At 38.2% G+C, this 25560-nt stretch overlaps 1 protein-coding gene across 2 annotated transcripts in view; it reads left to right on the top strand.

The window, feature by feature from the left end:
- Mps1 (Monopolar spindle 1) overlaps positions 1 to 24852 on the top strand; it is a 104122-nt gene extending 79270 nt beyond the window's left edge. For both annotated transcript variants that reach the window (XM_068378889.1, XM_068378890.1), the window contains exons 6-10: positions 1376 to 1542; positions 3668 to 3792; positions 15520 to 15615; positions 17227 to 17586; positions 21936 to 24852. In XM_068378889.1, the coding sequence (XP_068234990.1) occupies positions 1376 to 1542; positions 3668 to 3792; positions 15520 to 15615; positions 17227 to 17586; positions 21936 to 21965 (778 nt within the window). In that variant the 3' untranslated portion in view covers positions 21966 to 24852. The remainder of the gene's footprint in view (positions 1 to 1375; positions 1543 to 3667; positions 3793 to 15519; positions 15616 to 17226; positions 17587 to 21935) is intronic.
- Positions 24853 to 25560: the final 708 nt, after the last annotated feature.

The following is a 25560-nucleotide window of genomic DNA, read 5'->3' as shown; positions in this document are numbered from 1 at the left end:
AACCTTCAAGAAATTGGTTTTGAAAAAGTTAAGACATTTAGACACTAAGTGAGTTTTTTGGATATTTTTCCCCTACTTTTCGTGCAGTTTTCAAGTGATCTTAGAATCAAGACCTCCTTAGTGGTTTCCTCTCTCGCGTACCTCCCCGTCGAATCCTGATCCCTGCAGGACACTCCCACCTCCTAAAGTGTAAGTCTCCTAAGAAGGTAGTTCTAGGTAAGTAACTGTGTTGGAACAAATCACAAATTTTTAAGTAATTTGTATTTTTCCTAACATACTTACCTAGAACTACCTTCGGGTTATGGCCCTCCCATCCTTCCCCGAGAACCTGCAGGATCGAGTAATACCTATTCCAACGAAACTTACTGGCGATTCGACCTGAGCTAGCACGCTGCCTGACCCCGGGGTCGCCTCGGGGCATGTACCACACTGCCAGAGGTTGACCCCGTAGAAAACGGGAAGAGGGAGATAAACTATACAAAAAGCTGGTCGGTTAGGTAGAGTTAACCAGTAACTCCTAAGAAGGTAGTTGTAGGTAAGTATGTTAGGAAAATACAAATTACTTAAAAATTTGTGATATTTCAATTTTATCATGTAACACTTGATGTTTATACCACATCACCCCTGGCGAAGATTCCCTTTTTGGATTCGAACGTGCAGCCGTCCCTCTTTACGAGCTGGCTAATCTGTTCTTTGGCAGTTCTCTATGATCTCTTGCTATTGCTTATAGTAATTGTATCAGAGAGGATGGGTATACCTCTCAACTTCACGGTGACTTCACTCCTGGGAAGTGTTGAAGTTTGGCCTTACCTCGTTACGAGCCAGCTGCATTGTCCCCTAGAAATTCATGTTAACCTCTTGCTTTTACTTATAGTAATTGGGTCTTTCATAAGGGTATACCTCTTACCTTAGAGACTTCTTTTACAAGGAAGACTCCCATATAAATGACCCAGACATTTGTATCCGCATAGGAATAAACTACAAATTTTAATACAATTTTGTATTTTTCCTAGCTATACAAACCTGAGTCATTTACCAAACTTCCTTCCTCAACCACCCTGCAAATCTTTGTCCAGCTGAGTGTTGTAAAGAGATTTTGTGAGCTGCCGTCCCCTTACTACATGCACTTGCACTATGGTCGCTCAGCGACGAAGCATGGTGGGATCGAGCCAAATTTTTGGTTGGCCGGTCGTAGAAGACCTGATTAGCAGTAACCCTTATTAATGACTCGAATATGTCTAACTAGGAAAAGAACAGATTGGATTAAAATTTTTAGTTTTAAAGCTATGAAGTCCTGAAGTTTTTTTGTTTGCATGTAATTTATTTCAATATTTTTCTTTTTGTTTGTTTGTTTCATATGTTTTCTTGTTCTCAGTGAGGTTACAGACACTCAGCTAAAGCTTTTAATGGAGAAGGGAAACCAAGATATGGCATCAGTTTTGAATGAGGTACGAGGCAGTCAAAGAGCACGCATATCCCCGTTTACCATCAAACATTATTGGCATGGAATGTTGTTAGCTGTTCAAGTTATACACAGTGAAGGTTAGTCTAATATTTCATGTACTGGGATTAATATTTATGCAGTGTATTTACAGTATTTCATTATGGCATGGAAAAAACAAATATGCTTACTAGATTCAGAAAAAAAAATCACAATATTGTCTAAACTTTTATCCTCAGATTATGTCAAAATTGCTTTATAAGCTGTAACTTTATACTGTGTAGAAAGTTTTTTAAAGAAATTATTTTGAGAGTATGAAACTGAATTTCAAAGAAATCAAGTAAAGGTTCATATGTCTCATATATATCACTAAACCAGTTGTGTCCTTAGCACAATGCAGAGAAATAAAAACTTTTAATAAAAAGAACCATTGATGTCTGGAACATTTATAAAGAACCTATTGATTATTAGAACTATGTTTAATAAACATGAAAAATGCCATATGTAGTGAATATCAATTACAGTGAGGATTATTAACTTATGGACTTTATTGCTTTAGAAATAGTAAGAAAAATCCTAATTATACTCTCCCGCATAATAGCAGATAGACTTTCAATCATATTTTTTTTTTTTTTTTTTTTTTTTTTTTGCCGTAATTCCAGATGTCTGTATGATTTTACCTGCAGTTGGGAAAAAGACTAATGGGGGTGTATAGATAGACTACAGGTATAGTTGAAGAATTAAAGGAAACTTGCTACTAGGTTTTGGGATGAGATAATTTTTTGGAACAGTTTACATTGATTGTTGGAGCTCTATTCATTTACATCAATTGTTATGTAAAGGACCCTTTCTCTTGGAGCATTTTTTAGTAATATAAAAGGTCTATGGTGTAATTTGATATCAAGTACAGTACTTGAGAATTTTTAATAAAAAATGATTTCTATGAGCCTACCCTAACATTCACATTGCTTCTTCTCTAAAAGCTTGGTTTATCAAAATTTACCTGTAAAATTTAAAAGAATTCCCATCTTTCATTCAATACACACACACCTCTAGTAAAGTAATGAGGCACATGAGGCACTCTAGTAGTTTATGGCAAGAAGCAAAGAAGTGAAAAAGACAGGGGCTCTTTGTTATTGCAGTCTTTGTTGCATTGGTTGAATAACTATTAGTTCTCCAGGCCCCCAATTGTGATATGGTTTGATGCCTTTCGCTGGATTTTTTATCAGTTACTGCAAGGGGGAAGTACTGCGAATCCCCCTCTGTTCCTTTCATGGATAAGAATTTTTCAAGTTCCAAGTGCAAATGAAACTTGCTTTTAGTTCAGATGGAAATCCAAAGACTAGGCTAGTTGTTTATAGCTGGGATGATGGCTATAATGAAAAGCCAGGACCGTTGTTTAATTCAGTATATAACCAGCTAAGTATTGGTAGTGATGAGCTTCAAAGCTCTTAACTTATTAACTTCCTTTGTTAATCTCAGAAAGCCAGTGAGTCTCCTTTTAAAGGCGGTACTTTTGATCCTACTGATAGGTTGCTAATCCTGATCTAACTAGTGTTTTATTCAGTAAGGGTTCTGAATGTTCACTGTTGGTTTTTGCTAGTCTTGGACATAGTTTTCCCCAATCACAAATAGCCTGAACATTGTTTTATTCCAGCTTCAGCTACAACTTTTTGCTTAAATTTAACAGTACAGTTTATTTCCTTGCTGATCTTTTGTCCATAGATAAAAAGGGTAAAATGTAATAATATATCAGTCATATTTTACTTAATGTCATTTGTAACAACTACGGTAATTCTTTACAGCTATTGTTATCCGAATTGGTGCTGTATTTCTTTCTGTTGGTTATAGCTCTATGCATTACTAGCAATACTTTTGTCATTCACTTTTGCATTTTTTCCCCCTAGCTGTTTAAAGTAATTGATATTGTTTGCCTTCTATATCTAGTTTGTCAATACTTTGTGGTTACTTTGGTGTTTAATAAGAGGTTTGGATAAGGTTTTAAGGCATTTTTAAGGCGTCTACTTATACAATAGCACTTTTTATTATCCGGCAAAAGCAAAGTCGTAAGGGTGCCAGTTAAAGGGACTAATGGTAAATAACGATAAACCGAGCTTCTATAAATGAAGTGATTTGAATATCAGGTGAGTGTAGAAGTAGCAAACTTTGTTATTAATATAGAAGTAACAAATGTTATTAATATTCCATTAATTTTTTTTTTCACAGGTATCATACATTCTGACCTTAAGCCAGCCAACTTTGTTCTTGTTAATCAAACGGTTAAACTTATTGACTTCGGCATTTCATCTTCAATCCAGCAAGATATGACAAGTATTGTTAAGGATAGTCCGGTTAGTAACATTTCTGCCTGTACTGTATACTAATCTAAAGAATAAGGGTGTTATGATTTGAGTAGCAATAGCTAGCTCACTTTAATGTATGTAAGCATTTATTGGCTTTTAATAATTAAATTCCAGTTCAGTGTAGAGAAAGTTTCGTTTTCAATTCATATATGGGTTCGATAGTATTAATCAATAAGGAGCTGAAATGATTTAGTTTTAAATATTTAACTTAGCCGGTGAATATATAATAGCTGCAACTCTGTTGCTCGACAGACACATACATAAAAAACTCGCGAGCGATCGCTATGCAGGTTGCGGGTGTGCCAACCAGCGGCAACTGTCGGCCAGATACCACTCTCGGATGTAAACAAAACCTTCAAATTTCTTCTCTGTCGACGTGTCGACAAGACGTACTTTTACTCGCAGTAGAACCTGGAGTTTTTCCCATCATATTTGGTGAAGTACTTTAATTTGGTTTGAGCTTTCGCAGTACAGGTGTTTTTCTTCAAATAAACCCTTGAACTCTTTTTTGAATCGGATTATTTGTTGATGACTTAGATCGTTTTTTGGAATTTTCCCTTGACTAATTCAAAATGGCTGACCCTTCTCAAGTTCCCAAGTTTCGAAAGTGTAATGCTAGGGACTGTAATAGGCGTCTTCCAAAGGCTTCTCTCGACCCTCACACTGTTTGTTCCAATTGTCGGGGTAAATCCTGTCAATTGGGAGATCGGTGTGAGGAATGCGTGGGCCTTTCGGAATTCGATTTTATCGAATTTTATAAATATACACGCAGACTAGAGAGAGATAGGGTAAGGAGAAGTTCTTCTAGGTCTGTAGATTTTTCCTCTCCACATGCCCCTGAACCTAATCCTTCCCCTGTAGTGGTTGTTCCTAACCCCCCTCCTAGCACTCAGGAACCGTCTATGCAAGACATGATGCGTGCTATTCATGCCTTGGGGGAGAGAGTTGAGGCTTTAGCAAGTGACCGAAATCAACTCATGGCGGACGTAAAGGAACTCAAGTGCCAAAGTGCCACGGCGGAAAGTGTCAAAGTGCCTAGTGTTACGCAAAGTGTTGTGAACACTGTTGCGACCGAGGGTTCGTCTGTTCGTGCCTGTCGTCCACCTAGTCCGGGACCTCTTGCAAGCTCCCAAGCCCAGGGGAGAAGCAATGTCGTACGACTTATGGGTTCGAGAGGCCTTGATCAGCGAACAGACGTTCCCTCTTTGGTATCAGGCGTATCTCTTCAAGATCGCCCCTACCATAAGACGAGAGAGCCCGTTTTTACCTCGTCGTCCGAAGGTGTTTCATGTAAGAAACCTTGGACCAAGGTCTCTAGACCTTTAAAGCGTAAGTCGGTCCCTTCAGGACAAGTCCAACGTCCCGGATGTAGCCACTGGGACAGTTCGGACCCGTTGCCGTCATCTGATGACTGCTCACCGCCTAAGAGAGGCAAAGTTGTGCCGTCTCATTCGCTAACCCCGTCTGTTACCGCACCTACTTCCGTAGACCCTAAATTGGTGTTACTGCAAGATATGCAGTCCAAGCTTGCGTCCTTGATTGAGGACTTCAAAGCTGAAAAGGTTTCCGTTGAACCTACTGGCCGTCAGCCATCCAAGCGTTCTGTTGTGCGTCCTGTTGACGTGGATGTATCTTTCTCGCGTCAACCAGTTGGGGTTGTACCTCCACCGATGCGACCCAGTGTGGATTTCCAGTCGCACGTTGACGTTAGGCAACGCACTGATGCGATTGGTGACGTTCAGGACGTTCACCAACCATCAGAGTTGACTTGTTTTGACGCGGTGCGTCAACCTCCGCAACCCGGTATGGTGTTGACTGCACAACCCAGACGGTCTAAACAGTCTCGGGTGGACGCGGTGCGTCCTCGCACACCTGTTGTTGTTGACAGTTCCCAGACTGTTCAGCAGTTCCAGGACGCTGCGTCCTGCTCCGTCACGTATGCACCAGTGCGACCGGACTCTGCGAGTCAAACGTTGCCTACACCTTTGCTGTTTTCTCATCAGTTATCGGATGAGGAACTGTCAGATGAGGACGTTGCTGAACCACAGCCTGAGGATCAGCCTTCAGAATTAGATGAGCCTAAAGCAGTTCAACCATCCTTGGACTTTAGAAAAGTCATGGTTGTTTTTAAAGAGTTGTACCCTGATCACTTTATTTCTGTGGCTCCTCGTTCGCCGCCGTCCGAGTTTGTTTTAGGCGTTCCTGCTACCATGCCTGCCTTTACGAAACTCGTTCTCTCTCGCTCATCCAAGAGAGCTTTACGGCTGTTAGGCGATTGGTTAGAGACCAAGAGGAGTTTAGGGAAGACGGCATTTGCCTTCCCCCCATCTAAACTCTCGTCTAGATCGAGCGTCTGGTATGCCACGGGAGAAGTTCTCAGCTTGGGAGTTCCTGCCTCTGCCCAGGGCGACTTCTCAAGTCTTGTAGACTCTCCCCGCCGCCTTGCCATGAGACGCTCGAAGATTAGTTGGTCACCCTCGGACCTGGACCACCTTCTTAAAGGCATATTTAGGGCGTTTGAAGTCTTTAACTTCCTGGACTGGTGTTTGGGAGCCCTGAGTAGGAAAATCTCATCTGCCGATAGGGATGTTTCCTTACTCATTATGTCCTGCATGGACAAGGCCGTCCGTGATGGGTCCAACGAGCTTGCCGCTTCATTCATGTCCGGGGTCCTTAAGAAACGAGAGTCTCTGTGCTCTTTTCTGTCAGCAGGAGTGACGCCATGCCAAAGATCTGAGCTACTCTTTGCGCCCTTGTCTAAGTGCTTGTTTCCTTAAGTATTGGTTAAGGAAATTGCCTTGTCTTTAGTGCAGAAGGACACCCATGATTTAGTTGCGTCCTCGGCTCGCAAAGCTCCCCCTTTGCCTGCCTTGTCTGCTAGACCTAGGATAGACACTCCAGCGTCCAGGTTTATCCCGCCCTTTCGTGGCAGAGCCTCCAGCAGGGGAGGTGCTCGTACCGAAGGGAAGAGAGGAAAGAGGAAAGGATCCAAGTCCTCTCGGGGCAGGGTCTGACTGCCCGCAACTTCAGACAGCAGTAGGTGCCAGACTCAAGAACTTCTGGCGAGCCTGGGAGAAGAGAGGCGCAGATCTACAATCTGTGAGGTTGCTCAGAGAGGGGTACAAAATCCCTTTTGTACGCAGACCTCCTCTAGCGACGTCCCCCATCGATCTCTCTCCCAGGTACCGAGAGGAAGCAAAGAGACAAGCCCTGAAACTGGAAGTGTCTCTTTTGCTAGAGAAGGGAGCGGTGGTCAAAGTCTCGGACCTTCAATCACCGGGGTTTTACAACTGTCTCTTCCTAGTATCAAAGAAGACAGGAGGTTGGAGACCGGTGCTAGACGTCAGTGCTCTGAATGTCTTTGTCACAAAGACGAAGTTTACCATGGAGACCACAAAGTCAGTCCTAGCAGCGGTCAGAAAGGGAGACTGGATGGTCTCTCTAGACCTAAGGGACGCTTACTTCCACATCCCCATTCACTCAGACTCCCAACCTTTTCTGAGATTCGTCTTCGACGATGTGGTGTACCAGTTTCGGGCCCTGTGCTTTGGCCTAAGCACAGCTCCTCTCGTGTTTACGAGGCTTATGAGGAATGTGGCAAAATTCCTCCATTTATCGGACATCCGAGCCTCCCTTTATTTGGACGACTGGCTTCTCAGAGCCTCTTCCAGTCATCGCTGTCTGAAGGATCTCAATTGGACTCTAGATCTGACCAAGGAATTGGGACTCCTAGTCAACTTGGAAAAGTCACAGCTGGTCCCATCCCAAACTATTCTGTATTTAGGGATGGAGATTCACAGTCAAGTTTTTCGGGCTTTTCCGTCAGCCCCCAGAATAGATCAAGCCCTGCTCGTCATCCAGAAGATGTTGAAGAAGGAACGCTGCTCAGTCAGGCTTTGGATGAGTCTGGTAGGAACGCTGTCATCCCTGGAGCAATTTGTCTCGCTAGGAAGGCTACACCTCCGACCTCTACAATTCCATCTGGCTTTTCACTGGAAAAAGGACAAGACGCTAGAGGCGGTCTCGATCCCGATTTCCGAAAAGATAAAGACTTGTCTGACTTGGTGGAAAGACAATATCAGTCTACGAGAGGGTCTTCCCCTAGCAGTTCAGAAACCCAACCACGTTCTCTTCTCGGACGCATCGGACTTGGGCTGGGGCGCGACGCTGGACGGTCGGGAATGCTCAGGTCGGTGGAACTCGAGTCAAAGGAGCATGCATATCAACAGAAAGGAGCTTTTGGCGGTTCATCTGGCCTTGATAAGCTTCGAGAATCTCCTTCGAGGCAAGGTGGTGGAGGTCAACTCGGACAACACCACGGCCTTGGCGTACATTTCCAAGCAGGGAGGTACCCACTCATTGACTCTGTACGAGATCGCAAGGGACCTGCTCATCTGGTCAAAAGAACGAGGCATCTCCCTAGTAACGAGGTTCATCCAGGGCGACTTGAACGTCCTAGCAGATTGTCTCAGTCGTAAAGGTCAAGTAATTCCAACCGAATGGACCCTCCACAAGGATGTGTGCAAGAGACTTTGGGCGACTTGGGGTCAATCCACCATAGATCTCTTTGCAACCTCGCTGACCAAGAGGCTTCCAATCTATTGCTCTCCAGTCCCAGACCCAGCAGCAATACATATAGATGCCTTCCTCCTAGATTGGTCACACCTAGATCTTTACGCATTCCCACCATTCAAGATTGTCAACAAGGTACTGCAGAAATTCGCCTCTCACGAAGGGACAAGGTTGACGTTAGTTGCTCCCCTCTGGCCCGCGAGAGAATGGTTCACCGAGGTACTTCGATGGCTGTTAGACGTTCCCAGAAGTCTTCCTCTAAGAGTAGACCTTTTACGTCAGCCACACGTAAAGAAGGTACAGTGAACCCTCGCTACTTCGCGGTTCGACCATCGCGGATTCACCACTTCGCGGATTTTTTTCATAACCCATGTATATACATATATCGCGGATTTTCCGGAAATATAAAAATACCGCAAAGTGACCGATGGTGCGAGATTGGAGAAAGTAAGGAAAATTGAATCGTGATTGATTTTCAATATAAATGAAACTTTGAGGAGCAACAAAGATATCATTTGTTAGAGAGATAGAGAGAGGTAAGGAATGGGAGGTAGTGAAAAGTAGCCCACAGAGAGAGAGAGAGAGAGAGAGAGAGAGAGAGAGAGAGAGAGAGAGAGAGAGAGAGTGTGTGTGTGTGTGTGTGTGTGTGTGTGTGTTTAAATGTAATAAACAAAAAAAATTGATAGGTTATAACACATTGGTGCTTATGTAATATCAACTGTATACTGTAGACGGTTTGAATAAGTTAAGAAATGGTATAAATGATACTTTATTAGTGTATTCGTACACACTCAAGAGCGGCAGCTAGATGACAGCTGATCTAATCACAGCCAAAAGTAAAAAAAAAAAAAGAAGTCAACAATACTCGATTTTTAAAACAAACCCGAAATTTAAAAATAAAAGTACACGCTTTCTTAATGTGCAATTAACTATTTAAAGAGTGGCAATTTTCTAGAATAAAAGGATATTTCCCAAAAAATAGTGGTTTGCTGATGAAATCGGATGCCGTATTTTTAGCTATGATTGAAATGGATGTAGACTCGGCCTAATTATTTCGTTTCGTATTTAATTGACACTAAGAAAACTAATTTTAGCTTCTTCATCTAAATGTAAGTATTGTATAACACGGAGAGAGAGAGAGAGAGAGAGAGAGAGAGAGAGAATCAGCTGTTGTACTCAAATGGCGTGTTTTTGTTTCGTGAGAATTTCATCGCCACGACATTTAACAACAACATACTGTACTGAACTTTACAGTATTATTTATACAGACTACTGTAATATGATAAAGTAAAATATTTGTAATCTATTTTATATGAAATGGGGCTATTTTTTTTTTTTAAATTTACATTTACGTATGTAAAACAACTCTCTCTCTCTCTCTCTCTCTCTCTCTCTCTCTCTCTCTCGTAGATTGTTTTTCTGCTTTGCTACGTATGTATGATTTTATATAGATACGGTAAATAATATTTGTAATAACATATTTTATTAAAGGTTTTACTGTAATATCATTATTTATCACTTTCATCATGCGCGTTAAATTCCTTAGTTTGTTTACTGAGCGTACTTTATGACGCCGTCGTTTCAGGTGGCGTCATAAAGAAAAACATTTCATTTGGAAGTCCTAAGAAAAATTAAGTAAAACATTAGTAATAACCAAATCAACATACTGTACTGAATAATCAATATAATCGATGCAGAAACTAACCTATACACAGATGTATAAATGCGTTGGTTTCTTCATTATAATCAGAGATAAACGTAAACAAAACATTGGTTGCCATTTTTTATCGTGCTTTTAGGCGTGTTTAGGAAACGCATGATATAAAGTCGCCCTTAATATTTGTGCCTGTTTTAGTTTAGGGTACGTTAGTCCATGCATTAAGTGTTCTGTACATTAAAGGGTAGTTTGTTAACAGTACTACGTACAAGGGAAAGTTTTAAAAGTCTGAATATACATGTTAAATAAATAGGTAAATATGCTCTCACTACTTCGCGGATTTTCACCTATCGCGGCCGGGTCTGGAACCTATCTACCGCGATAAACGAGGGTTCACTCACCAAAGCCTCCACGCTCTTCGTCTGACTGCCTTCAGACTATCGAAAGACTCTCGAGAGCTAGAGGCTTTTCGAAGGAGGCAGCCAGTGCGATTGCTAGAGCGAGGAGAGCGTCTACCATTAGAGTTTACCAATCGAAGTGGGAAGTCTTCCGAGACTGGTGCAAGTCAGTTTCCGTATCCTCGTCCAGTACCTCTGTAGCCCAAATAGCTGATTTTCTCTTATACCTGAGAAAAGTTCGCTCCCTTTCAGCTCCTACGATCAAGGGCTACAGAAGCATGTTGGCCTCGGTCTTCCGGCATAGAGGCTTAGATCTTTCCAACAATAAAGATCTGCAAGACCTCCTTAAGTCTTTTGAGACCTCTAAGGAACGTCGTTTGGCTACACCTGGGTGGAATTTAGACGTGGTCCTAAGATTCCTCATGTCAGACAGGTTTGAGCCTTTACATTCAGCCTCCCTGAAAGATCTCACTCTTAAGACTTTTCCTGGTATGCTTGGCCTCGGCTAAAAGAGTCAGTGAGCTTCATGCCTTCAGCAAGAACATCGGGTTTTCGTCAGAAAAATCTACTTGTTCTCTGCAGCTTGGTTTCCTAGCCAAGAATGAGCTACCTTCTCGTCCTTGGCCTAAATCTTTCGATATTCCTAGCTTATCGGAGATCGTAGGCAATGAACTAGAAAGAGTGTTATGCCCTGTTAGGGCTCTTAAGTTCTACTTAACTCGTACTAAACCTTTACGAGGCCAATCTGAAGCGTTATGGTGTTCGGTTAAGAAACCATCCTTGCCTATGTCAAAGAATGCTTTGTCATATTTTATCAGATTGTTAATACGAGAAGCTCATTCACACTTGAGTGAGGAAGGCCGATCTTTACTTAAGGTTAAGACGCACGAGGTTAGAGCTGTCGCAACCTCTGTGGCCTTTAAGCAAAATAGATCTCTGCAAAGTATCATGGACGCAACCTATTGGAGAAGCAAGTCAGTGTTCGCGTCATTTTACTTGAAAGATGTCCAGACTCAAGAACTGCTACACACTGGGACCATTCGTAGCAGCGAGTGCAGTAGTGGGTGAGGGCTCAACCACTACAATTCCCTAATTCCATATCCTTTTAATCTGTCTCTTGAAATGTTTTTAATGTTGTTTTTATGGGTTGTTCGGAAGGCTAAGAAGCCTTTCGCATCCTGGTTGATTTGGCAGGTGGTCAAAGTCATTTCTTGAGAGCGCCCAGATTAGGGGTTTGATGAGGTCCTGTTGTATGGGTTGCAGCCCTTGATACTTCAGCTCCTGGGGGTCTGTCAGCATCCTAAGAGGATCGCTGGGCTCCGTAAGGAAGACAGACTTACAAGGCAGAGTAATCATCTAAGTCGACTTCCTTACCAGGTACCTATTTATTTTGGTTTTGTTATATTGATAACTGTCAAAATGAAAAAACTCTTAGCTTATACGATGTAAACATATTTAACTCTGGTCTCTACCCACCTCCTTGGGTGTGAATCAGCTATTATATATTCACCGGCTAAGTTAAATATTTAAAAATGATATTTTAATTATAAAATAAATTTTTGAATATACTTACCCGGTGAATATATAAATTAAACGACCCTCCCTTCCTCCCCAATAGAGACGCAGTGGGATGAGAAGAAATTGAAGGTTTTGTTTACATCCGAGAGTGGTATCTGGCCGACAGTTGGCGCTGGTGGGCACACCCGCAACCTGCATAGCGATCGCTCGCGAGTTTTTTATGTATGTGTCTGTCGAGCAACAGAGTTGCAGCTATTATATATTCACCGGGTAAGTATTTTCAAAAATTTATTTTATAATTGAAATATCATATTGTAAGAAATTCATGAACAAATTTTTAGTTTGATTATACCCTTAAGCACCTTGAGACATATTCTGTCCCTATATTTCAACTCCCTATGCTGCCATGCAACATATTTCACATCTAAACATTATCATGTTTTTCTCTTATTTACAAACTATGCATGAAAATTTTCAAAAGACAGACTTGTATATCAATGGAAAGAAAATTTATTCAGCTAATTATACAATTAGGAATTTGAAGTTATCTTTAATGGTCTGTAGTAAGATGAGTGAAGTAAATTGTTAAAAAAGGCCCTGAGGCTCAAGTACTAAATTATTTGATAAGTAATTGAAGTCAAAGGATTAAATTACCCGGGATTTAGGTGCTATTAAAGTAAATGCTCATCTACAATTAAAAGAAGGTAAAATTCTTTGACATTTGTAAGAGCCTTTGTTCCTGCGGGAAAGAGGTGCTGTGGCAATGCACAAGCGAGTAGGTCACGTCCTTACCAGTCCACCTCCATTTGGATTCATTCTTCCTTTAGTTGTACAACTACGAGAATTCTTTTTGTGGTCTTGACTTAGTCATTTAATTTAGTCATATAATGCTCTTTCATTTTAGGAATGATACAGTCGTGTCTTGCAAGTTTTTTAAGCTGTTACTTTTTGAAGAATGTAAAATAATTGAAATATTATTAGCAAAAGTGAATCCTCATTCGGAATGTATTCCATGTACAGGTCTCGCCTGAGGCTTTCTATGTGCTCTCTGATATCAGAGGAGCTTCTATCTGATTATGCTCATTTAGCTGAGACTAGAGCTAAAGACAGGGAAGTTAGATACAGTGGTACCTTGGTTTGTGAGTTTAATTCATTCTGGGAAGGAGCTTGTAAACAGTTTTTCCCTTAAAAAAAACAGAGGAAATTCACTTGATACATTCCACACCAATAGCTATGCATACAGTACTTATATTTTAAGGTTTTTATTTGTAATTATTGAACAATTTATAACTCTAATATTAGAAGTGAATACAAATTTATCATTCACATTGAAAAATAGAAATAATGCTGTAAAAAAGTTTAGCTGTCATAGAAATTACATGAAAAAGTTACTACATGGCAACACTCTAGGTCTCATGGAAAGCCATTAAGGGGTACCACCTCATTTTTCATACTTGCATGGTGTACCGAACTCCATGGCATACTAGCTGGTATTGAAAAGATAGTGTTAAAACAGGAGGGCAATTTTACTTTTTTTTTAGTGATGAAACAAAGTGTCCTACAAGATTTAGAAGTTTTTAATTCTAGTAACTATCTATTTTTAAAGAATTTAAATTGGCTCTTTATTATTGGGCTGAGAGGTACAACAGTTCAATTTTTCTGGATTCCAGCACACGTAGGTGTGCCTGGAAATGTGGAGGCAGATAGTCTGGCAAAGAATGCTGCAGCTAAATTGCAACCATGAAGGTATACCATCCTCTCTAATGATTTTTAGCAAGCATTAAGCTTTACAATATTTTGTAGCAGCATTAGGATAGCTTAGATGGAAGTAAGATGAGAGAAATAATGAATGTTACATCTCCCTTGAGGTTTAACATGATGCCCCGAAAGTGGGAGACAACTCTTTTTCTTATTCGCATTAGTCCTACTCAGTTGACACAAGGTTTTGATGACTGGCTAACGCCAGCAATTGCGATGTCTGTTTAGTACCCCTGACAGTGAGGCATTTGTTGACTGAATGGCCCACTTTTGACACCTGGAGAAATAGGTATCTGTTTGAGGATTAAGATTAGGATGGCAGGATCATCCTTGCCAAGATTCTTGGGCGGGATGTGTGGTAGGATGCTAGCGATATTTTTAGATTTACTGTGTTTCAGCAGGTCTTCTGAAAGGTTTTTAACTTTTATACAGACCTTTTTGCTTTTATAGTTTTAAATTGAACTTCCTGTTTATTTTTTTATTCATAACAAACCATATCTGCATCAGTGACGTTTGATGTCAGAAGGCCGGCTAACGCTGAATTAATCAATCAATTAAAGATAGAGGTCACAACTAGTGTAGAATGAGAGGCAAGATTGACTGACCCTTATTACTACTTCCTTTTTTCCCCGTCATTTATGTGCAGCAGTCATTCTGTTATGTGCTGGACCGGATGCTATATACAAGTAAGCCGTATGATCTAGCCTAATTACTTTTCGTAATAGACAAGTTTTGTTAGGAAGCATTTCTCCATCCTCCCAGATGAGGGGGAGGATTTGCAAAATGTATACAAACCTATTTCTCATAAATGATCATAAATTCAGACAACATTTCATCCACACGGATATAGGTTCTTCTGTGACAATCTACCAGTCCCCTGGTGGTGATTTAGCCTAACACCTGCCACATCTTTATCCCCATAAGTTATCACTTTCGGTCCTGTATATGACTAAAGTGCATTGACATTTGCTGGTAATGTAAACCAGCCAGTTTTGTTATAGGAGCTTCCTCCTACCTAAGGATAAGTCTTCTGTTAAGGAATGATGGGTTGTATTCGTTTAGGAACAAATCACAAATTTTGAAATTAATTTGTACTTTCCCCAGAAAATGTGGCAATGTGGATGCCAGATATACATTTTTTTACAATTTTGGTAAGATTTGATAAATGGAATTTACAAAAAGAAACATCCTAGACAGGTTATAGTGCTATACTGTATATTTTTACTTTAAATTTATAGTACTGAAAATATTTCTATCTTTTGTAATAGCAAATAAGAATTTTTTATTATATACATTACCTATGACCAAGTGTACCTGATTATGTGGATGTTTAGAAAGTAATTTTTAAGTATTTTCACATTAAATACTATGATTTATTTTTAAGCCTAAAACCATTCTTTGTCATATCGCGGGTCACCTATCTCTCCACATTGCGGATTTATACAGTAGATATATGTAAATCTGTATAGGGGACTCCTCTTTATTGCTCGGGTATCTGAGGGCTGATAAGTGTATTATTTTTCATATTTTAATAATTTTTTGTTTGAAAGTTATTTTTGAATTTATAAAATCGGAGATTATAGAAGTAATGATAAAAATTGTGTACTGTAGATATCTCTTTGTTGTGTGGTTTTTCAGCTATCCCGGAGGCTTTGAAAGTAACACCCGCAGTATCCTAGGGATCATTGTACAGTATTAGGAAGAACCCGTTACTGTAACTTTGATTCTATATACATCCCTCATGATAGGAAAAGATTTTGTTAGTATTGTGTGTGATATAGAAATTAATTTTGAAATAATTTATCATTTCAGGGAGGAACTTTCAACTATATGAGTCCTGAATCTACAATGGATGCTCATAGTGGTTCAGCATTTTACAATAATTCAGGAGAAAAATTGACTGTTAAGGTGAGCAGAACTTGAAAAATTCTTTAAATAATATAAATTAATGTCAGGAAAACTAGGTTAAGAGGCACAACTTGTACCCTCTGCTTGGAATTTTAGGAATTCCGATTACTACTTTTTTTTTGGCTAGGAGAATGTCCATATTTCATGCTTGTTCCTGCACATCATACAAACCCTCATCCTTTAATTATGGAGATTACTATGGCGGGAGATGGGTGTGCCTTGCCATTTCCCTGTGAAAGTGTGTCCCCTTTGTTGTGGCTCCTGTTGGAGCAACACGTGGTTACTGCCCCTGGGGAGTGTTGTCATTGGTGGTCGCTCAAACATAAACTTCTTTGCTTGCAGAACCGTGATCGAGAGGCGGGAAGAGGAAGAAGCGTGCACGTTTTTCTTCCTCCTCTTCCTTGTCGTCCTCTTCGTCCTTTGACTCTTGAGAGTTAATGTGGGTAAGAGTAAGGTTATGAGATGTACGGGAAGGGAAGGTGGTGCAAGGTTGAATGTCATGTTGAATGGAGAGTTACTTGAGGAGGTGGATCAGTTTAAGTACTTGGGGTCTGTTGTTGCAGTAAATGGTGGAGTGGAAGCAGATGTACGTCAGAGAGTGAATGAAGGATGCAAAGTGTTGGGAGCAGTTAAGGGAGTAGTAAAAAATAGAGGGTTGGGCATGAACGTAAAAAGAGTTCTGTATGAGAAAGTGATTGTACCAACTGTGATGTATGGATCGGAGTTGTGGGGAATGAAAGTGACGGAGAGGAAGAAATTGAATGTGTTTGAGATGAAGTGTCTAAGGAGTATGGCTGGTGTATCTCGAGTAGATAGGGCTAGGAACGAAGTAGTGAGGGTGAGAACGGGTGTAAGAAATGAGTTTGCAGTTAGAGTGGATACGAATGTGTTGAGGTGGTTTGGCCATGTTGAGAGAATGGAAAATGGCTGTCTGCTAAAGAAGGTGATGAATGCAAGAGTTGATGGGAGAAGTACAAGAGGAAGGTCAAGGTTTGGGTGGATGGATGGAGTGAAGAAAGCTCTGGGTGATAGGAGGATAGATGTGAGAGAGGCAAGGGAGCGTGCTAGAAATAGGAATGAATGGCGAGCGATTGTGACGCAGTTCCGGTAGGCCCTGCTGCTTCCTCTGGTGCCTTGGATGACCGCGGAGGTAGCAGCAGTAGGGGATTCGGCGTTATGAAGCTTCATCTGTCGTGGATAACGGGGGAGGGTGGTCTGTGGCACCCTAGCAGTGCCAGCCGAACTCAGTTGGGTCTCTTGTCAGGCTGGGAGGAACGTAGAGAGGAAAGGTCCCCTTTTTTGTTTCATTTGTTTGATGTTGGCTGCCCCCAAAATTGGGGGAAGTGCCTCGGTATATGTATGTATGTACCATTTGTGATGGTTGCTAATAAATGATGATCCTGATGGGGAAACCATGTATTAGGAATGCTGACTGTAATGAGCATGATGGGATGCTCCAATGGTTGAACTTTTATTCTGTGCCTTTGTATTTGCGGATGAATATTTTACTTTTGTAAAATATTCTTTAAATACTGTAATTTAATTAGTTTATAAAGGTAATGTTCCTGAAAGCTTTTGTGAAATAATGATTTTTTTTTTTTTATTTTGCAGATTGGAGTAAAGTCAGATGTGTGGTCATTGGGTTGTATTTTGTATAACCTTGTGTATGGAAAGACACCTTTTCAACATATTGCTAATCCTTTAAAAAAGCTGGCTGCCATATCAGACCCCAAAAAAGTTATAACTTTTGATGGAATAGAAGACAAACAGCTTGAAGAAGTGATGCGGCTATGCCTTCAACATGATCCTCATAAGAGACCAAGTATTCAACAATTGCTGAGGCATCCTTATTTGACTGAAGGTCCCACCTCTAGTAAAACACCAGCAACACCAGCAAAAGATGATCACATTAAATCAGCAGTTGATCAGTTGTCAAAGCTGACACCCAATAGCTTGCAGAAAATCACTTCGGTAAGTAATGAAATCACACTTGCATATTACATTTTTCTAGTTGTTTACCAAGGACAAGCATTAGGCTGGTTATGGCAGAATCTAGTAAGAAAAAGAAGAGATAGGGTGGAAGATCCCTGGAGGGGCACTTTTAATATTTATTATAATTTTTTTTATCATACACCCCTGGTGACCATTTTCTTGGTAACCCAGATTCCAAGACTGTGAAAAAGTTTAAGTTTTGTTCTGTTAGATAATATTGTAAAACATTACATCTTGTTGCAATAGCTTGAGCTTCAGCTGGTAACACTTTCAGGTCCCATACAAACACAAAAAAGTTGGATTTATACAGAAGGAAGTTGTTGTTGTTGTTGTGTGTGTTTTTTTATTTTTATTTATTTATTTTTTTTTTTTTATTTATATGATATGATACCTAATTTCTCTTTGAAGTTTAGAAAAAAGTTTTCTTTGACAGTTTCTTTTTGTAAAGGAAGTAAATTATATTTATAGTGGTCAGAGAGTTGGTAAACTTTTTGTTCATTTTGGTGAGGAGGGAGAGAGATTTGAGTTTGGAATTTTAGTTCACCTTTTGAAATTAGTTATCAATTATTGTTGAGAAAAAGTTTTCTCATATAACATATTAAAGAAAGTGAAAATCTGAGTGGTAAATTAAATGCATTACACACACACACACACACACACACACACGGTATGAAAATGTAATGTTGGTAAACCTAATGTATCTATCCATTGCAGTGTAGTTATGTAATTTGAACCAAAATATTTTCAATCATTGTTTAGTTGTTATTTTATACAGAATTATACAAATGATGTTCCATAGCTTTAAAAAATCAAGGTTATTGTAGTTGTGCACATTGTATAGAGAAAATATGATTGATACAGTAGAACCTTGGTATTCGAATGTCTTGAAGCTTGAACAAATCGTTTTTCGACCAAAATGTTCAAGTGAAAAATGCCCATGTTCTCGAATAAATGTTCGGGACTCTGCCAGTGTGAGTAAAAGCCTGCCAAGCTGAACACCATCGGTTATTCGTTGGCCTTTTTTTAATACGGATGAACGTATAAATACGCTCTGCCTCATTTTTCGTATTGCACTGTGCTATATCTGTTTTGCATCTTTTATTTATTTTTATTCATTAGCACTTGAACATGGGTCCAAAGAAAGATAAGAGTGAAAGTGGTCAAGTAAAACAGAAAACGGTGCGAACAACTATTGTACTGAAAAATTAAATCATTTCCAAGCACGAAAACAATGTGTGTTTCGGATTTTGCTCTTGAATACTCTGTGGCTAAGTCGACGATATCGGCAATTTTAAAGAATAAAGAAATAATGAAGGGAGGTAATATTGTTAAAGGAGTGAACAACTCTAATGAAATAAAAGCTTCGGGTACTAAAAGTGGAGATGTTACCTATTTTTATAGATAAGAAACAGTTACGAGGTGATAGCATTAGAGGGGCATTTATTTGTGAAAAGGTGCTAGAAATCTATGCAAAGTGGGGGGGGGGGAAGTTCAAGCTTTTGCTGAAGAAACTCAGCCTGATACCATAATAACCAATAGGGCTGTAAACCTTTTCAAGGATAATGTTGTCTCATTACTGTAAGATTCTGCAAAAAAGACAAAAGCAACAAACATTGGATCAGTTTCAAATTTAAGAAAAACCTGTCCCAAAGCAACAGAAAAGGGAAAAAAAAAAACCTAAACATCAATTACCAAACATTTTTATGGAAGGGGAATCCCCCCATCGGCAATAACTCCTCCCTTCTTTCCCACATCGCCATCCACTTACATTGTCATATAATCGTAAAGGTAAGTTTTCTTGTGTTAAAATGACTTCTGTTTTAATTTTTAATAAGTTTTATGTGTTTTTGTATTTAATGTTTGTAAAAACTACATTACTGCATCATCTTTTTATGCCAATATGTCATGATAACAGTAAATCATCTGAGACTTGGAATGCATTATACACTTCTACATTATTTGTAATGGGAAATAATGACTCGGTATTTGAACAAATCGTTATGTGACCATCTTTTTGGAATGATTTATGGTCGAATACTGAGGTATTACTGTATTGCTTATTGAATGAAATATGAATTTGGCAGAGGGGTAATCTATATAAAAGTGTAACATAATTAGCTTTCATTTCATGCAGAAATATAGTGTGAAAAACAGTACAATGAAAGGAGAAGATATTGGAGGGCAGATACTTTAGCCTGAGAAGCTGTAGCTCTTAGTTGAATAAAGCTCACAAATAGGAGTTTCCTGAACTTTTCCTTTGGAAGTAAGGAAAATGCCTGTATAGATTGTATGTCTAAATTTTCATGATTATGGTCATTATTTAATTTAGAGATTTAATCTAATGAGTTATTTTTGGACTTTTCTGGTGAATGTGACATGGTAGCTAAATGTGATATGTCATGGGTAGGAAAAACACCCTTAAAAGCAAGTTATAGTTATAGCTGATATGCTGATGCAACACTACACTAATTATTGGCTGCTCTACCACATGTAGATGTAAACAAGTTAAGAAAATCATTGACGCAAGAATCCTGAAACATCCTACCTTCATCAAAAAGAACTCTGTATATTAATCCTTCACTGTGATAAACAACTCATGGACTAATGTGTTAGTATTAAACTCGTTTTCAGGTATTTTGCTATTACTCATATGCTTAAGATCAGAAGGAACCTGTTAGTTTACAGATTTGATAACTAAATCAACCCCTTTTTTTAATTTCCTGTTTTTTAGAAAGATACGTTCTTAATTCCTTCTCCAAAGAGGGGTGAGAAACTTTCCTTATTTTAAAGGGGTTAGCATTGATCGACGTGTCCGAACCAAGTACTGTACTGTATTTGCTCAGGATAGATTAATTCCAAGACCAGTTCAAAAGGTCATGAACAGAAAAACACATCTTTGGAAGTGTAACAGATCCGCTTTGACTTGGATTAACTATACTCAGCTAAGAGCTGTTGTGGATAGAGTTTATGCTTCAACTTAAGATTAATACAATTTAACCATAAAAGAAGCCCTATATGGTACAACACGGGAATATAAATGGTGGTCTACTCTTAAATTTGCACTCTGGTGTTGACTTGACAGTTCCTCCTTTACTTAATCCAGATGGCTCTGTCACTCACTGTCCAAAGGAAAAGGCAAAACTTTAGGCTGATGTGCTTGACAGTAAGCAGGGTAATAAAAAATAAGAACTCTACCTTCCTCATTCATATTTTCTTAAGGCTAAACTTACTAATTTAGCTATTTGCTCTATTGAAATTAAAATACGCTTGATGAACCTTGATACATATGGAGGTGTAGATCCAAATGGTATTTTTCCTTTGTTTTTTATAAATACCACCGATATCTTAGCTCCTAAGTTGTCTGTTATTTTTCATAAGTTAGTAAGAAGAGGTTATTTTTGGACTTGAAGAACTGCTAATGTTACTTTCTTGATTGAGGGTATACTCAGGCACACTATCCTGTCTGTTTTCTCTTCCTTGTGTTTTTATTTTCTTAAATGATGTGTTGGTCAGTCTTAATAGGGCCATGGATGCTTGATAGTTTATTAAGAGGTTGTCTTTCCCCTATCTGTTTCTTATCTTCCTATGTGGAATTCATTTTCAAAACTATTGTTACTGTCCTCCCTTTAGTTAAAGTGGCTATCATGGCGACCACTTAGTCTTACATGGTGTGTCTGCTCAGCCATGTTGACCAATTTTATCCATCATGTTATCTTAGTATAGTCTATGGGTTGTACGAGTCTCTTTAAATATATGTACTCGTATACATATTATGTTATCATTGTTAAGTTTGTTTTTAAGTATAAAACATTTTTATTGATTTTAATTCAAATTGTCTGGAGATATTGAGCAAAATTAAGGACCTGTATGTCTTAGACTTTGCCAGTGTTCCTTAATGTATTGCAAAATTCATGAACTGCATGCCAGTATTATTCAACACCTTCCAGTTGCCTCCAGACAGTATGATATTCTATCATGCCCAGAAACTTTGGGTTCTCAAATAAGGCACTAATCTGCAGTCCTTTTTATATATGTGTGTGTGTGTGTTCAAATACACTTCTGTCCATCTTCAGTTAGAATGAAAATAAACAATTGCTCAAGACTTGCTACTGTCCTAATCTATCCAATAGAAAACGTAAACAAATAAACCTTCCGTTGTGCCGACAATCTTACTTCATGCAATCATAACACTAACTCCCTCTTTCTCCGCGGTCTGAAAGATTTGGGAAACAAAAAAAAGACGTAAATGTTACCAAAAAAAAATATAGAAAAGATCGATCTTTTCACATTGTAATTATTATTGATATTGGGTTTTATGTTGCTTTCAGATGATGCAGAAAATGAGACCAAATCACTGAGTTGTCAGACTACGTCAATAAGACAGAGAAAACCTCTATTGGGAAGGAATTGGTGGAGCATAGTAATTCTGCCATGACCATATTTTCAACTCGGTTAATTTTGTTTACTATTGTTCTACTGGTAAAGAAATTAACATCATAAACATTTGCTTTGTTAGAAGATTGTTTTTATTTTGTAGCATATATTTTATATAGTACATTATTTTATATGTTTTATTCTTGCTTTTGCTTGATTTTCATTTATTTTGTATTACCATTTATATAGAAAAATGTATTTGTATGTTATTACATTCATTCTTCATTTTTCCTTCATCTAAGTAGGTTTGGTTGTATGTATACATGCTTGGATAAAGTAAATAGGTTCTGCCATTCAACTTTGTGTTGGGGAGATAAGGTATTACAGTGTGGAGAAAGACTCGAAAGTAAAATCCTTTATGGGAGGGAAAGTTTTTAAGTAAAAAGATATTATGTTGTCAGCATAAGAGGAACTAAGATTTAAATCAAGGCCTGGAAAACCAGTAAAATATTCTTAAACTTTGGAAAGAAAAGACAAAGATTAGTAGAAAAAGAAAGGCAAATGATAAATTGTAAAGTAAATTAGAATCACTAAGAAAAATATTCGAGCTGGTTTATGGGGAAAACATATTGTTGGATAAGGCCTCAAGTAGACAATATTTTCAGTTATATTTGGGTAAACTGTATTAAAAGTATAGAAAGTAAAGGAGAATCAAAGCAACTAGGTTCTTGAAGCAAGACAATCATGGAGGGGTACACTTTTATGAGAAAGTGAAACCAAAATCGTCTTCACAATATCCTTTTTCAAAAGTTTAAAGGTGTTGGTGATTGCTACAAGATAGTAGCTGTCTGCATCTGCATTTTCTTGAATGCCTGCGGGATCTAGGATCTAACACATTCAATATCTGAAATGGCTTCCTTTAATAAATTGTGTGATGTAAACAAGAAGTTGTTTCGACAAAGCAGTTCTGATGTGTATAACTGTCTGTCAACTGTAGGAAAGTTTATCACAGTTATTATATAACAAAACATAAAGCGTCAAAACAACCTCAAGAAGAATTAAAATTAAAAGCAAGCCTTTTTGATTACTCTATGTATTCTACTTATGAGTTTACCAAAATTGATTATACACTATGAAAAAATAAAGATTTGAGGATGAGATATAGAAAGGAAATATTTAAACTTCAAATTGAAAACAAAGAAGGGATTACAGTACAGTATACTGAAATGAACTTCCACTAAATAATCAGTGAAGTGAACAAACAGTAAACTCTAGTTGATGTTAGACAAAAGAAAGTTAGAAAATGCCTTGTGTTGTAAAAATGGCAATTTAAGCACGAGTTGATTGCATCTATTCATCAGATTCACTCTCCAGGATCATATCAACTTTCTTTGAAACATGCCTTGGGCGTTTCCCATGAACGACGAGACACTAGTTGCTGGTGGCAAAAGATGCAAAGGAGACTGGCATTTCTGAGGACGTTTGGTCCTTAGAAGCTTTTTCTCCATTTCCTTCAGACAGGAGCAGCACAGATCTGCTTGCTGTGTAGATATGCTGAAATTAGGTGATCATCTCCATAAACCTTGCTCTTTTACTCTCGTCATCCTCATCTGATTTGGTGTCTGGTGTTTTAACAGCTTGCACTTCAGGAACTGTCTAATAAGACTTAATATGATAATGAAAGTCTCTAAGCATTGAAAATAAAGCTGGCTATTGATATCACTTTTACAAGGGATTCTTGGTTTGACCTTTTACTAGCTTCTGTATTAATTAGTAAAATTAATAAAATTTTATCATTGTTATCATGTAGTTAGCAACAAACAGAAAATTAGAAAGCAAGCTTTAACTTGAAAGTCATCAAAGTTGCTAAGGAATTTTAACAAATGTGCTGCTGCACAGACATTCATGAATCTGAGATGGTGAAGAAAGAAGGAAGATGTTTTAATGTAGATATTCTAGTTGGAAGATATTGAAAATGGGTAATCCTACAAGATAGGATTACTACAATGTCACCAGTTACCAGTTTTCAGCAGTTTAATATAATAATGAGGTAGAAATACCACTTTACATTATCAAATGTTAGAACTATCAAAATACCAGTTAATTTGACATGTTAGATAATACAGTAGTGAAATGTAAAGGTGAAAAAATGTGTAAAAAACCACAGACGATGTGAAACCCTGGTTTACAGTAGTGTTATCATGCATGGCTGATGGTACCAAGCTGATACCTCTGGCCAATCTTCAAGCACAAAGTAAACGTAAAATAAAATCCCATCCATGAAATATGTATATTTTCAAGAAGGGTGGATTGATGAAGATGGTATAAGATTTTTAAGACAAACAGTGGTTAGTGTTTTTTTTTTTTTTTTTTGGCTTAAGAGATGACTCCTCAAGTTTAGTTTTTGATGATTCAAGTGTTTTATTTGACAAAATGTATGTTAATCTATTCAAAACTTCAAATGATCTGTTTAATAATTTGTTTGGATAATATCACATGTCTGTCATTTGTATTCTTAGTTACCACAACACTACAGTGGATTTAATTTGATTTAGTTAATTCATTTGATTATTTGACAAACCTTGCTAGTATTAATTTTGATACTCTTCAATGCCCAGTTATGCAGACATTAGTATATTTGAAATATTGAACCAGCTTTATTTAATTTTTAGAAACTGTGATCTGTGCAATATGGTTTTTGATATTTTTTTAGAAGCAGTTAAATCAGTTATAAGATTGTTGCTTATCAGGAAAATTTTTGTACCAAACCCATCAAGCTTATTGCTCCTTCATTTGTGGTATAAATGTCCCCCAATTATATATATTCTTATGTCTTAAACTGTACATAGAAATAGCAGAATTGCAACTTGTCACTCATGTTTTACTTTAACCTTACGGTGGATTGTAAATACCTTATCTTCCTCATTGTCTTTGTTTCTGTTGTCAAAACATCTATACTGTACAGTAAGGTGGTTTCAGTCCATACTTCGTTGAGTTTCTTTTTAAATTTATATGAATTAATTTTGTTGGTATAACCATTAATACAGGAATTCATTGATTTACCTTCTTTTTCTAAGTAAATTTGAAATTACCAGCTTGAGGTATTTTTGTACATTTGGCAGTTTTGCTTTTTTCCATAATTTCAGTGAAATACCCTAATGTTCACATTGCTTTTCTCTCCGGAAGCTTGGAATGTCGACATTACTCCTTGAGATAAAGGAAATCTGTGATTTTGTTTCTTTTAGGCAGCACAGTAATGCCTGTAGCAACAATAACATGTTGCATATGTCGGATAGGTGCTTCTGTGAGCAATCACTGCACTGTTGTGCATAAGAACTGCATTTGGGGGTGATCATAACCCACTTCTCTTTGAGTCTCATGCTCTGGGATAATTTTTTATTTTAGAGATTCTAGTCAGGAGTGTATAGTCTGGCTGTTCCTCTCTGAGTAGTGTGTTTCATGAATTTAATTAAACTTTAAAAGTGTAAAGAAGCTTACTTTTATTTCAGGGATAATCCTGAAATTGTAAGGCTACTTACTTTTAGTGCTATGATTGAAAGAGTTGATTTTAATAGTTGT

The sequence above is a fragment of the Palaemon carinicauda genome, chromosome 8, assembly GCF_036898095.1.
Source record: "Palaemon carinicauda isolate YSFRI2023 chromosome 8, ASM3689809v2, whole genome shotgun sequence".
NCBI classification, from domain to species: domain Eukaryota; kingdom Metazoa; phylum Arthropoda; class Malacostraca; order Decapoda; family Palaemonidae; genus Palaemon; species Palaemon carinicauda.
This window is presented reverse-complemented; position numbering and strand designations above follow the sequence as displayed.